The sequence below is a fragment of the Dendrobates tinctorius genome, unplaced genomic scaffold, assembly GCF_039654945.1.
Source record: "Dendrobates tinctorius isolate UK_male_01 unplaced genomic scaffold, ASM3965494v1 ptg000270l, whole genome shotgun sequence".
In the NCBI taxonomy this organism is placed as follows: domain Eukaryota; kingdom Metazoa; phylum Chordata; class Amphibia; order Anura; family Dendrobatidae; genus Dendrobates; species Dendrobates tinctorius.
In genome coordinates, this window is record NW_027361937.1 from 7,403,591 (window position 1) to 7,417,853 (window position 14,263).

At 44.1% G+C, this 14,263-nt stretch overlaps 1 protein-coding gene across 2 annotated transcripts in view; it reads left to right on the forward strand.

Annotated features, from left to right (window-relative positions):
* The window catches only part of SAMHD1 (SAM and HD domain containing deoxynucleoside triphosphate triphosphohydrolase 1), a 138,622-nt gene that overhangs the window by 105,968 nt on the left and 18,391 nt on the right, over nucleotides 1–14,263 (forward strand). For both annotated transcript variants that reach the window (XM_073559372.1, XM_073559373.1), the window contains 3 exons: nucleotides 12,274–12,413; nucleotides 12,505–12,600; nucleotides 13,121–13,225. In XM_073559372.1, the coding sequence (XP_073415473.1) occupies nucleotides 12,274–12,413; nucleotides 12,505–12,600; nucleotides 13,121–13,225 (341 nt within the window). The remainder of the gene's footprint in view (nucleotides 1–12,273; nucleotides 12,414–12,504; nucleotides 12,601–13,120; nucleotides 13,226–14,263) is intronic.

Consider the following 14,263-nt stretch of genomic DNA (forward strand, 5'->3'; position numbering starts at 1 on the left):
TACTGAAGCATGCCAAAAGCAAAAAAAAATGTGTTTAACCGCTTCCCGACCGCCCACAGTAGTTAAACGTCGGCGCTAGCTGGACTTTGTGAAGCACCGACGTTTGTCTACGGTGGGTGGTCTCGCAGCGCTCAGGACCCTGCAAGCGCTGTGATTCCTGTGCAGCGCAGTTGCTCTGACAGGTGACATCGCCGGGACGTGATTAGATCAGGTTCCAATTATGTTAACCCTTTGCTATCTTCTAGATGCCGCTATCGCGGCATTTAGAAGATGGCAGGAGGAGACCCCTGCTATTTTTACCTCTCAGACGCCCCCCGCAGTCAGATCAGCGTTGCCTGGCAGCCGGAGGTCACGTGATGTCCTCTGGCTCTGTCAGCTACGGTGGCTTGTTAGGCTCAGCCCGCAGTTGAGTCTAACAAGCGATCTCTCTGCAGCACTGACATTTCTCTTGCAATGCAATACATGTGTATTGCATTGTAAGAGACCAGTGATCAGACAAATGAAAATTGAAGTCTCATACAGGGACTAAGTAAAAAAAAAAATGTTTTAAAACTAATTAAAAAAAAATAAAAAATCACAAAATAAAAAAAAAAGAAAATATATTAAACCGATAAATACATATATTTTTAAAAACAAAAAAAGTACACGTATTTGGTATCGCCGCGTCCGGAAGGAGCCAACCTATAAAATGGTCACACTTGTTCATGCCTTCGGTACACATCATAAAAAGAAAAAAAAAAAAGAGGGAAAAAAACATTTGCTTTTTCATCATGTCGCCACACAAAAAGAATACAACGCGATCAAAAAGTCATATCAAAATAAAAATGGTAGCAATGAAAACATCATCTTGTCCCGCAAAAAACAAGCCGCCAACCAGCTCCAACAGCGGAAAAATAAAAGTAATCGCTTTCAGAATAATGCGATGCAAAAAACATTATTTTTTCTATAAAATAGTTTTTATTGTGAAAAAGCGGCAAAACGTAAAAAAAATAAAATATAAATGTGATATCACTGCAATTGTACTGACCTGAAGAATAAAGCTGCCTTATTAATTTTACTACCCACAGAACATCATTAGAAATAAAAAAAAAATTCCTGGCGTTTGATCATTCTGTCTCTCAAAAATCGGAATAGAAAGCGATCAAAAATTTTCATGTGCCCGAAAATGGTACCAATAAAAACATCAGCTCATTCCGCAAAAAACAAGCCGTCACATGACTCTGTGGGCCAAAATATGGAAAAATTATAGCTCTCAAAATTGGTGATGCAAAAACTATTTTTCGCAATAAAAAGCATTTTTTAGCGTGTGATAGCTGCCAAACATAAAAAGCCGGTATAAATCTAGTATCGCTGTAATCGCACCGACTCGAAGAATAAAGTCACCTAATCACTAATACCGCACAAGGAACGGCATAAACAATAAATAAAAAAAACTACTTCTACACATGCTATTGGTTTTTTCATTCTTCTTCCCAAAGATCACAGTAAGTCTTGGCGCACATTTATCCTGCGCTCTGCGCTGAGTGCTTATACCAGGGTTTCTGAGTAAACCTCTGATTAGGCACATCAGGGGCTCTCCAAACGCAACATGACGTCCGCTGTCGATTCCAGCCAATTTTGCATTCCAAAAGTCAAATGGCGCTCCTTCCCTTTCAAGCCCTGCCGTGCGCCCAAACAGTAGTATTGTCCCACATATTGGGTATCGGCATGCTCAGGAGAAATTGCTCAACAAATTGTATGGCGCAATTTCTCCTGTTACCCTTATGAAAATGCAAAATATGAAGCTAAAATAAAAAATGTTGCTTTTTTTTATTTCCACGGCTCTATTATAAACTTCTGTGAAGCACCTGTGGGTTCAAGGTGCTCAATACACATCTAGATAAGTTCCCTAAGGGGTCTAGTTTCCAAAATGGGGTCACTTGTTGGGGGTTTCCACTGTTTAGGCATGTCAGGGGCTCTCCAAACGCAACATGGCGTCCGCTAATTATTCCAGCAAATTTTGCATGCCAAAAGTCAAATGGCGCTCCTTCCCTTTCAAGCCCTGCCTTTCAAGCCCTGCCGTGTGCCCAAACAGTAGTATTATCCCATATATGGGGTATCGGCATGCTCAGGAGAAATAGCAAAGCAAAATGTATAGTCCATTTTCTCCTGTTACCCTTGCGAAAGTAAAAAAAAAAAAAGTCTAAAGGAAAATTTTTGTGAAAGAACAGGAAATGTTTTTTTTTCCCTTCACATTCCATTCATTCATGTGAAGCACCTGAAGGGTTAATAAACTTCTTGAATGTGGTTTTGAGTACCTTGAGGGGTGCAGTTTTTAGAATGGTGCCATTTTTGGGTGTTTTCTGTCATGTAGGCCCCCCAAACTCACTTCAAATGTGAGGTGGTCGCTAAAAAAAGGTTTTGTAAATTTTGTTGTAAAAATGAGAAATCGCTGGTCAACTTTTAACCCTTATAACTTCCTAACAAAAAAAAATTTTGGTTCCAAAATTGTGCTCATGTAAACATGTGGGAAATGTTACTTAAGTATTTGTGTCCCGTATCTCGCTGATTTAAAGGGAAGGTGCCATCCAAAAATTTTTTTTTCAGCAATTGAAAAAATGTAAAGAATTAATGTTTACATTTTCTTAAAAAATATTATCATTTGTTTTTAATTTTGCAAAATATGAAAAATAATTTTAAAAAGTTTGGCATTTCCACTTGTTAACACTAGGGGGAGCAGCTACTGAAATCTGACATAAAAACCTATGACATCTAGGAACACAGTGAGCAGCCATTTTGATGGGGCCTGCAAAGTTACTGACTGTCTTTGCATGTAAAGTCTGGATCAGAACAGGCCATCAATCAGCCTGGTCCAGACTTTACAGGCAAAGACCCCATTCCCCTCCTCAGATCCTGTCCTGGCGATGTGTGAAAGCGAGGCGACAGACGCAGTCCGGGGTGACTCTGGGAAGCAGGATGGGGGGGAATGGAGCCATACAGTAACGATAAAAATGAGACCCCTCTCTTCAGCTGCCTCACCAGCCCTCCCCTGACTGCACCTATTACCCCTGACCCGTGTGCAGTTGCTCAGCCAGAACCACCCTAGAATGCTTTTAGCAGATAATACTGCCATAGTGTTCTCACATAATACCGCCATATACTTCACACATAATGCCGCCATATAGATCATACCACCATGTAGATCACACATAAAACCAGCAGGGTGACAGCAGCACAGAGTATTTCAGGAGAGCAGTATCACACGGGATAGGATTAGATACACGGCTCAGCAGACAGCATCACACAAGAGAGGATTAGATACACGGCTCAGCAGTCAGTATCACACAGGATAGGGTTAGATACACGGCTCAGCAGACGGTATCACACAGGATAGGGTTAGATACACGGCTCAGCAGTCAGTATCACACAGGAGAGGATTAGATACATGGCTCAGCAGTCAGTATCACACAGGAGAGGATTAGATACACGGCTCAGCAGTCAGGATCACACAGGAAAGGATCAGATACACGGCTCAGCAGGCAGTATCACACAGGATAGGGTTAGATACACGGCTCAGCAGTCAGTATTACACAGGAGAGGATTAGATGCACGGCTCAGCAGTCAGTATCACACGGGAGGATTAGATTCACAGCTCAGCAGTCAGTATCACACCGGAGAGGATTAGATACACGGCTCAGCAGGCAGTATCACAGGAGACAGTATTACAGATATGCCCACACTGGTGAAACTTCCAGCCCCCCCATACACTAGACTATGGGCTGTATATGTCACTATCCTCCTCAGACAGCCATAAAAGCTGTCATAAAAGCAAAGGTGTCAGATTACTGGAGATCACTGGGGCTGAGAGTGAGGAGACAGAGCAGAAGAACACAGTAGAGCAGGAAGCACAGGGCCGAGCCTGGAGTAAGCAGTACAGAGGAGCATAGATGAAAGTCACCCGCACTCACCACTCTCCGGCTCCAGTGAGCGCTTCTCTTCTCTGCTGACCACCTTCTCCATATCTACAGCCTCTCCTCACAACACAGGACCTGTTGTGCCACAAGTGGTCCTGTGATAGAGGGTAAGTGGAGCTCAGCAGATAGCACTGGGCTACAGTAAAATGGCGCCCAGCCACACCTACAGCAGTGAATGGTGCAGCCCACAGGGGCGTGCCCAGTTCACTGCTAATGAGGCTGCATGGTGGGGTCGGGAGCCGACCGCAGTCTCCTATGTCCAGGGACGGCCATATTTGCAGACTGTATGAGTCCTCCACAGATCTGCAAATCAAGATGGCAGCGCCCAGTGGCTACATTAAAACATTATTACAAACAAGCCATAAATCCTAGTTAGTACAACATTTGCTGAAACAACATGTTTTGTTACTTACTATTTTTTTGCAAATTATATAAAATTGCGGCACCTTCCCTTTAAGGGCATAAAAATTCAAAGCTGGAAAATTGCAAAATATTCTACATTTTCGCCAAATGTCCGTTTTTTTCACAAATAAACGCAAGTTATATGAATGAAATTTTACCACTATCATGAAGTACAATATGTCACGAGAAAACATTGTCAGAATCAGCAGGATCCGTTGAAGCATTCTAGCGTTATGACCTCATAAAGTGACACTGGTCAGAATTGAAAAAATTGGCCTGGTCACGAAGGCAAAAACGGGCTTTGGTGCGAAAGGGTTAAAAAATAAAAAATTTTAAAAAATAAATTGAAATCACCCCCCTTTCGCCCCAATCAAAATAAAATAAAGAAAAAAATCACACACATATTTGGTATCGCCACGTTCAGAATCGCCTGATCTATCAATAAAAAGAGGATTAACCCGATCGCTAAACAGCGTAGCGAGAAAAAAAATTCAAAAAGCCAGAATTAGTTTTTTGCCAAAGTAACAAAAAGGATAGCGGGCACCGTTAGTTAGTATATTTATGCACTTAACAGGGTGCTACCAATGTGCCCATAAGACTATAAATTGTAGGAAAAGAAAAGAAGGCACAAAAACAGTGCAGCCACTTAATATTAAAGTGGCTGCACCGTTTTTGTGCCTTTTTTTTGTGATCCTACAATTCAGAATTACGTTTTTTTGGTCGCCATGACATTGCATTAACATACAATAACGGGCAATGAAAAGAACTTATCTGCACAAACGTAGTATCATTAAAAACGTCAGCCCGGCGCGCAAAAAATAAGCCCGCACCCAACCCGAGTTGAAAAATGGAGACGCTACGGGTCTCGGAAAATGGCGCAATTTTTTTTTTTTTTTTTTTTTATAGCAAACTTTGGAATTTTTTTCACCACTTAGATAAAAGAGAACCTAGACATGTTTGGTGTCTATGAACTCGTAATGACCTGGAGAATCATAATGGCCGGTCAGTTTTAGCATTTAGTGAACCTAGCAAAAAAAAGCCAAACAAAAAACAAGTGTGGGATTGCACTTTTTTTTTACAATTTCACTGCACTTGGAATTTTTTCCCGTTTTAGATTACACTACATGGTAAAACCAATGGTGTCATTCAAAAGTACAACTCGTCGCGCTAAAAATAAGCCCTGTATATATTGACAAAAAAAATAAAAAAGATGGCTCTGGAAAGAAGGAGAGCGAAAAATGAAATAAAAAAATCGAAAAAAGCTCTGAGAGTTAAAGGGTTAAATTCCATTCCTTAGTTTAGCTCCAAGTCAAATCCTTTGCAATGCAAAGGGTCCACAACTTCCCAGACAAGCCTAATGTGACTTTCCTTGCACATATACCACTAGGGTTGGGCTTTTATATGCAACATTAGTTTGTAGTAATTTTTATTGGTACAATATCGGGACGCATACAACTTTATCACTTTTCATTTTTTTGTGAGATGGGATAAACAACCTCAATTCTTGGATGTTTTTTGGCTTTTTTTAAATCCAAATTTTTTTATTGGCAAATCTTAAGATTTTAAGCTGGTTTTTATTTATCTTAAGATATTGATATAAAAATTCCATAGTCTTGTAATAGTCGCTCAGCGGGAGGTGAATATGTGATCCTATTGCCGTATTGGTATTATGTGGTTATGTAATCACTATTCTGTAATGCAGTGAATGACATCATTCTTTTAGACACCACCTCCATCAGGATCTTATAAACTTGCTATCACATCAATGGGCTGAGAAAGGGAACGCTCTCCCTCTGGCAAACTCCTCACTTGCCACAATTGGCATAATGGATGTCATGGGCCACAACCTGAAGTGCTCGTGACCGATATGTATGTTAAGTCAGTGAGTCAGGAGTAAATAAATGGTAGTGGAAAAATAAACTGTACTGTTCCCCAAGGAAACCTATTATATTCTGTCCTGTAATCAAAGAAAAGGTGCACACCTAATATTGTAGTATTTATGCTTGACTTACACTTTACAGACAAATATTTGCACAAGATTAGGATCCATTGTAGGATCCATGATTCATCTCATCAGGAGTCCAGTGATTATACAAGCAAGATATTTCTGATTAACGCTGGCTAGTGAAATAATGTGTAACACGTTATTGTTATTAAATAGATTTAAATTGCAAAATGCTCATCTTTTAAAGGGGATATCCAGGACTTTACAAAAAACAAACCATGTGTCTAAGCATTAACAAGCGGGTAATTGCAGCTTACCTGCCTAATGTGTCCGGCGCCGTTATTCCCAGGTACAGAGTGGTTACCGAACCGCTCCTGCTGGGGATTTAGAAGCTTCTGCTGACGTCACGACTATAGAGCGGAGGCTTCTTTTCTGGACCACCCTGTAGACAGGGCGGGACTTCCTAGGTTATTTTGATTGACAGCTGGATCCCTGCTGCCTAACTGGGGGAGCCGACTGTCAATCAAAATGACATTGGAAGAGGTTTGTTGTGACGTGGCAGTGGGTTTCATACAGTCTGATTTATTTTAGCCTAGCGGCATTAAATCAATGTATGATTTTTGAAGGTGTGGTCCATTCTCTTCTGCATATTCAATAAAAATATTGTTTAACCTCACAAAAGCTCTATCACATGAAAAATATACCGTATATACTCGAGTATATGCCGAGATTTTCAGCCCATTTTTTTAGATTGAAAGTGCCCCTCTCTGCTTATACACGAGTCATTGTCCCAGGTGGTCAGCGGGGGAGAGGGAGCAGCAAGAGCCAGCGGCTGTCACATCATACTCACCCACTCCTTGCGCGATCGCTGCAAGTCCTCCCTGCATCTGTTGTCCGGCGAGGCAGCTTCTTCCTGGGTTCAGCGGTCACCTGGTACCGCTCATTAAAGTAATGAATATGCACGCAACTCCACTCCCATAGGTGTGGAGCGCATATTCATTACTCTAATGAGCGGTACCACGTGACCGCTGAACACAAGAAGAAGCTGCTGGCACCCGAGACCATCGTAGAAGAAGGGGAAGTGCAGAGACTGCGCCAATAGATGAATAGGACGGGGGGAGCCATACCGAACTATGCATACAACGGGGAGGACGGAGGTGCTATGCATACAGCAGGGGAGGACGGGGGGAGCCATGCATACAGCAGGGGGAAGATGAGGGACCAATGCATACAGCAGGGGGAGGATGGAGGTGCCATGCATACAGCAGGGGTAGGACGGAGAAGCCATACATACAGCAGGGGGAAGACGTAGGAGCCATGCATACAGCAGGGGGAGGACGGAGGAGCCATACATACACAGGGGAGGACGGAGGAGCCATGCATACAGCAGGGGGAGGACGGAGGAGCCATGCATACAGCAGGGGGAGGACGGAGGAGCCATGCATACAGCAGGGGGAGGACGGAGGTGCCATGCATACAGCAGGGGGAGGACGGAGGAGCCATGCATACAGCAGGGGGAGGACGGAGGAGCCATGCATACAGCAGGGGGAGGACGCAGGAGCCATGCATACAGCAGGGGGAGGACGGAGGAGCCATGCATACAGCAGGGGGAGGACGAAGGAGCCATGCATACAGCAGGGGGGAGGACGAAGGAGTCCTGCATGCAGCAGGGGGGAGGACGAGGGACCAATGCATACAGCAGGGGGGGACGGAGGAAGCATCCATGCATACAGCAGGGGGGTACGGAGGAAGCATCCATGCATACAGCAGGGGGAGGACGGAGGAGCCATGCATACAGCAGGGGGAGGACGGAGGAGCCATGCATACAGCAGGGGGAGGACTGAGGAGCCATGCATACAGCAGGGGGAGGATGGAGGAGCCATGCATACAGCAGGGGGAGGATGGAGGAGCCATACATACAGCAGGGGGAGCCAGACATAGCAGGACAGGGATGAGGGGACAATGCATACCCGGCTTATACTCAAGTCAATAAGCTTACCCAGTTTCCGTGGCAAAATTAGGTGCCTCGGCTTACTGTGTGTGTGTGTGTGTATATGTGTGTGTATATGTGTGTGTGTGTGTATCCGATATATACTAGCTGAAGAGCCCGGCGCTGCCCGGGCATAGTAAGTAACTAACTGTGGTTAGTTATAGCAAATTATAATTATCCTCCATCCCATAGTCCCGTGCCCATATACCCATCATACATATCCAAGATCCCATAGGCCCGTGCCCATATACCCATCATACATATCTATGATCCCATAGGCCCGTGCCCATATACCCATCATACATATCCTCCATCCCATAGTCGAGTGCCCATATACCCATCATACATCCTTCATCTCATAGTCCCATGCCCATATTCCCATCATACATATCCTCCATCCCATAGACCCGTGCCCATATACCCGTCATGCATATCCTCCATTCCATAGTCGAGTGTCCATTTACCCATCATACATATTCTCCATCCCATAGTCCTGTGCCCATATACCCATCACACATCCTTCATCTCATAGTCCCATGCCCATATACCCATCATACATATCCTCCATCCCATAGTCCTGTGCCTATATACCCATCATACATATCCTCCATCCCATAGTCCCGTGCCCATATACCCATCATACATATCCGCCATCCCATAGTCCCGTGCCCATATACCCGTCATACATATCCTCCATCCCATAGTCCCGTGCCCATATACCCATCATACATATCCGCCATCCCATAGTCCCGTGCCCATATACCCGTCATACATATCCTCCATCCCATAGTCGAGTGCCCATATACCCATCACACATCCTCCATCCCATAGTCGAGTGCCCATATACCCATCACACATCCTCCATCCCATAGTCCCATGCCCATATACCCGTTATACATATCCTCCATCCCATAGTCCAGTGCCCATATACCCATCACACATCCTCCATGCCATAGTCCCATGCCCATATACCCATCATACATATTCGCCATCCCATAGTCGAGTGCCCATATACCCATCACACATCCTTCATCTCAGTCCCATGCCCATATACCCGTCATACATATCCTCCATCCCATAGTCCCGTGCCCATATACCCATCATACATATCCGCCATCTCATAGTCCCGTGCCCATATACCCGTCATACATATCCTCCATCCCATAGTCCCATGCCCATATACCCATCACACATCCTCCATCCCATAGTCCCGTGCCCATATACATATCCGCCATCCCATAGTCCCGTGCCCATATACCCGTCAAACATATCCTCTATCCCATAGTCCAGTGCCCATATACCCATCACACATCCGCCATCCCATAGTCCCGTGCCCATATACCCGTCATACATATCCTCCACCCCATAGTCCAGTGCCCATATACCCATCACACATCCTCCATCCCATAGTCCCGTTCCCATATACCCATCATACATATCCTCCATCCCATAGTCCGGTGCCCATATACCCATCATACATATCCTCCATCCCATAGTCCCGTTCCCATATACCCATCATACATATCCTCCATCCTATAGTCCGGTGCCCATATACTCATCACACATCCTCCATTCCATAGTCAACCACTGTGACATCATAATGAGGGGCGGGGCTTGATACGCACACACTGCTTCCCCAGTATGCAAATAGGGGCATTGTGACATCACAATGAGGGGCGGGGCTTGACACGCGCACACTTTTTCCCCAGTATGTAGATAGGGGCAAAATTGTTTGGTGAATTGGAACGCGCAGGGTTAAAATTTCGCCTCACAACATAGCTTAGGACGCTCTCTGGGTCCAGACGTGTGACTGTGCCAAATTTTGTGGCTGTAGCTGCGACGGTGCGGATGCCTATCCCGGACATACACACACACACACACACTTTGAGCTTTATATATTAGATAACATACGTACGTACGTACATACATACATACATACATACATACATACATACATACTTTTTTCTGTAATTTCACCACAATTTGGAATCTGGTGGTATTCGAAAGTACAACTTACTCAGCAAAAACCAAGCGCTGTGTGGACAGGAAAATAAGAGGAGAAAAAAACAAAACACAAAAACTGAAGTTGGCTGTCACGATCCATTTTTGGATCTGTCAGTTTGGGCTGATATAAACTTTTCCTTTCAGGCCATCGGGGGTTAATATCAGTTTTTGCCCCCGGTGGCCGCTGGTGTTACTGCATGCTTAGTTAGTCTGCTGGTGGAGACCACTCCCACTTTACTATATAAGGTCACCTGGTACACCAGCTGACTGTTGGTAATACAGGTCCTTTGGAAACCAACCATTCTAAAGAGAGGAGTTATCTGGAGTAGTGGTGTTAGCAGCTTATCTGGTGCAGTGGCCTTACAGCTGAAAGCGGTGTTCGGGTGCCTTACTCTGCTGTCCAGTGCATGACAGCAGAGGAAGCTAGGTGGTGGTTGTTTTTCCCTGTCTGCTATTTTTCCCTGGTATTTTATTAGTACAGCGGTGGGACCAGTGCCTGCACTTACCAATTCCCTGCTGAGGGTTAGATGCAGGGTGAGTGAGGGCTAAGGTATCCTGGCCGGCGATGGTTTGAAAGAAGCCGTATAGGGACGTCAGGTTAGTTCTGGGACACAGCCTCAGGAGAGTGCAGGAGGTGTCCCTTTCCCTGTTCCCTATTGCAGAGCCCACCGTTGTAATTGTTTCCCCCGGTGTCCCCTTGTTAGTCTTTGTTGGTTTTGTGACCGACCGATCGTCGGGTCACGTCACGCAGGGCCAGTCACATCGTGACATTGGCCATGTGGGGAAGGCGTTGACTTATGGCTTAATCAGGAGAATTAAAATTACATTGGTATTCCAGGGGTAACCTGCAGAACCACCGTTCATATTGTAATGGCTTGCACCTTTAATGAGGTGTAAAGCCAATGCGATGCCAAAACGGGTTTTTTTATACAGACTTTTGCCAAACACGTGGTGTGCTGTTAAAATTCCCGCAGGGGCTTCTCTTTATTTTGTTATCCTTATTAATGAATGTTTATTAAATTGTTTGGCAAATCTAACATCACAGTTCATGGTGTAAGAAAAAGTCCTTACTGAGAGCTGGAAGAGCCGGGAAAAAGACGTAGACAATCCTGTTATCAAGCTGAGGTTGAAGTTTATTGAGAGATACACGGCAGAACAGGTACAGAGAGTCAGTTGAGATGAAGCATGCGGGCACAAAACAGGGGTCCAGACGGGCGAAGAGTCGTTGGGAAGTCTGGTGATGAAAAGACCCCCGCCCTGGCCATGGTGTGGCACAGCGGCATAGTGGCGGTGGAATGGCCCCGAGCAACAGTAGCAGGGGCTTTTTATTCATGGTTTACACAAAGAAAGCTGCACCTTTTCCAAAGGGCGTATACATGATGAGCTCATATTGCAGAGAGAAACATGTTTTAGAACAAAGAATATAATGACACAATATGACAACATTAATTAACGTTTCCCCAAACTATATTAAAACTCATAGAATTCAATATTCTCTCTAGCTACTGTTATTAATCTAATTACTGCTCTTAGACTAAACCCATAAATTCATACATTTGACAATTGTAGAAGTCTGTTTCCTACTAACACTATCAAAAATACACATATTGACCATATATTCGTTGGTTCTATTTTCTCATTGCCCTGAGGCTGATCCAATATACCTGTAGGCACATCTGCTAGGTTTGCTAATAGGCATGTTCTAATTTTACTTCCATCTGCTTTTCCAAAGTACATCATATTAGCTCTTTTTTAGAAGTTGGCTCTTAACTTTCACAAGATGGCTTCCTGGTTCATCATGGCAGCTCAGTATATTATAGCTGACCATTCTCTTACACAGGGTTTGTCGCTAATCACTTTATAGACCATTATCTGTTTCTATACCAATTTTGTAAAAGCCGCTCTATTGCTGTCAAAAGTGCATCACGTGACAAATAATGTTAATGTTTACTTTTGCTTTCCCTTCTCTAATCTTTCAGATAACATTTTCCACCAGATTTTATTCTCTAGTGATCCTGAACTCTCTAAAGCCAGAGATATCCTGCGCAAAGTAGAACGCCGCCAACTTTACAAGTATGTGGGACAGACGCGGCCAAAAGCAGATACCAGGATTAAACCGGTGAGATCAGTGTCTTGGTGGTTGTTTGCTTTTTCCATTCTATAAACACCTTTTTTCGGTTTTATTTTACCAAGTCTGTTATGTGTTACAGGATGAGTATGACAAATTACCGGCCGACCTGGCAAATTCCATCCCTCAACCCAGCCTATCAGATGTCAAGCTCAACCCAGAAGATTTTATAGTAGATGTAAATCCTTATATCAATCACATAAAACATTTTAATTATAGGAAAAGTCAGTATGAGTAAAAAAAAAAAAAAGTGCAATGTATATAATAGTGTGTGTAGTGTTTTATGCGTATAGCAGTGGAGAAGAATGAAGAGGTGACTTTTTGTAGCTGAAGTCGCTTATATTTAATGTTGCCATGACGTAGATCATCTAGTTTTGTTTCCGCTATTGACAAAATCTCCACACAAAAGAAATATAACAAGATTATTTAAATGGGCGAAAAGCAGGATAAGGTGCTGTCAATCAAGTAATAATTTATTTCCTGTGGGAACAAAGGCTTGGACATACTGAAATTTAACATACCCAGTCCTATCTTGTCACTGCAATTAGGGGACAGGAGAAGAGATTGACAGTTGATCAAGTCAAAATTGGAACAAAACTGACTTTTAAGAATATGGCTAGCTTAAAGTGATTATTGATGTATATATGCTCTGTGTTTTAATACCCTGGGGTATGTTTTGCACTCCTTTATTCGTGTAGGTCATTCAAATGGATTATGGAATGCAAGAGCAAAATCCAATCAACAATGTGAGATTTTACTGCAAGAGTGACCTTACTAAAGCAATAAAAATTACCAAAGATCAGGTAGGATCCCAGTCCAGTCCCTTCACTCTGTTTTCAGAGGTTATGAATAGTAAATATAGAACTTCATCAAATGTATTAAAGGGAATCTGTCACCACATTTGACCTATTTAAACTATTAATATTGGCATACAGGTTAAAAAATGCTCAAAAAAGTCCTCCCTATATATGCCTCATATCAGATGCCTTGTTGTTAAGAAATCATCTTTTATCAATTTATTTAAATGGACTCTTCCTGGCTCCAGGGCTTATGGTGCCTGGAAGATAACTCTGCCTCCAGAGCTTATTTTATATAAAAGGGGAGTTACAGTGTGAGACAAGTTCCTTTATTTTTCGGACTATAAGGCTGGTTTCACATTAGCGTATTTTACATGCAGCGCACGGCGCCGCTAAGCCCCACCCCCTGCCCGCCCCATCCGGTCATCGCCTCCTACTATCGCACACGGCTGCATGCAATCTGCGCACCCTATCTTTAGCATAGGGTGCGCAGACCGTACGCTGTCCGTGCGCTAGTAGGATTTTGGCGTGCGCTGCACACTTTTGAAGGTGCGCCTAGTGTGCCAAAATGCAACATGGTGCGTTCGGCGCACACCGGCGCACCTTCAAAAGTGCGCAGCGCACGCCAAAATCCTACTAGCGCACGGCCAGCGCACGGTCTGCGCACCCTATGCTAAAGATAGGGTGCACAGATCGCATGCAGCCGTGTGCGATAATAGGAGGCAATGACCGGAGGGAGCGGGGCTTAGCGGCGCCGTGCACTGCATGTAAAATACGCTAATGTGAAACCAGCCTAAGACACCCTTTTTTTTTCCCCAAAATTTTTTGGGGAAAATGGGGGTGCGTCTTATAGTCGGAATATACTTACTTACAAGTAGTGTGGCGGCAGCAGGAGTCGGGCGATTCTGCGGCGCTCACACTGCAGGGTGATGATCATGCTTCCTTCCCAGACTGGTTCGGCTGTGCTCTGTGGCGCAGGGGCTGTGATCTCAATCTCAATCTGAGCATGCCCCGCCCCAGGTGACCATTTTTCCAGAGGCTACC